The 1,071-nt window shown below is 27.9% G+C and overlaps 1 protein-coding gene across 1 annotated transcript in view; it reads right to left on the reverse strand.

Annotated features, from left to right (window-relative positions):
* Positions 1-363, reverse strand: part of LOC111411263 (terpene synthase 10-like) — a 2,218-nt gene extending 1,855 nt beyond the window's left edge. Inside the window, exon 1 of the mRNA XM_023041811.1 lies at positions 286-363. Coding sequence (XP_022897579.1) covers positions 286-363 — 78 coding nt within the window. The remainder of the gene's footprint in view (positions 1-285) is intronic.
* Positions 364-1,071: the final 708 nt, after the last annotated feature.

A 1,071-nucleotide genomic window follows, 5' to 3' on the forward strand; every position in this document is an offset into this window, starting at 1 on the left:
AAAAAATAAAAAAAACAATTATCATCGGTAAATCCATAGATATTGATTAACCGTCAATCTTTTATATTCTTCAACGAAGATCCCAGATTAAATTTACTCCTAAACTACATTTATACAAAGAGTATTTTGTGTGTCAGTATGTTATTCACACGCACCCCGTCGATTTCACGATTCGAATTTAGAATTGTACACATAAAAAGATGAAGAAATCACAGTTAGATAAAAAAATCCACTGGAAATCGCAACAAGATGAATTGAAGAAAGTTAGAACACAACCCACTATACCTGTCGATTAGAAATCACAGCAAGATGAAGAAAGCCAATGTAAATCGCAGCAGGATGAAGAAATTGTGGAATAGTCATCTCTTTTGCCTATTTTTTACTGTTTCGAGAAAGGAAATGAAAATGCAAAGTAAAGAACGTAGATGAAAATGAGAAAGCAAATGTAATTTTTCAATCACATAGAGCATCCCACTTCCCAACACACAGTGGACCCTACACGTAGAAAAATTAAATGCAATTGCATGTGATATGAAAATCCTTTGACATTAATGAATTGAAAATTTGAAAGACATTTATATCAACGGTGCGCGAAATGGTTAATCGTAGCTAATGTTATAAGGTATCAAAATAGGCATTTCCAAACTATTATTTCAAGAATTTCGATAATAAGCTAACTTTAAAAATTCATCAACGATTGTACGGTAATCGAATCAATAAATCTTCGATATTCTCTTGGAACTCATTTCGAGAACATTATCATAGATACATTGAATGATCTAAATGAATATCGAAAATAGTTAAACGTACATCAAACCTGTGTATTAAAAAATGCGTATAACTCGCCTTTTTTCTTTAAAAAAATAATTATTTTATTAATGTTTATTATTTTTTCACGAAAATTTTCTCAACATAATTTACATCATTTTGTTAAAAAAAATTTATGTGGTATGACGTAAATTTTTTTTAGAATAAAAAAAAGTTACTTATAAATAAAAAAATCACTTCAAGTTATTTCAAAGTAATAAAAAAAATTATAATTGTAAAAGCTACTTATAGGTAAAAAAAAAA

The sequence above is a fragment of the Olea europaea genome, chromosome 15 (genome assembly GCF_002742605.1).
Source record: "Olea europaea var. sylvestris chromosome 15, O_europaea_v1, whole genome shotgun sequence".
Classification (NCBI taxonomy): Eukaryota; Viridiplantae; Streptophyta; class Magnoliopsida; order Lamiales; family Oleaceae; genus Olea; species Olea europaea.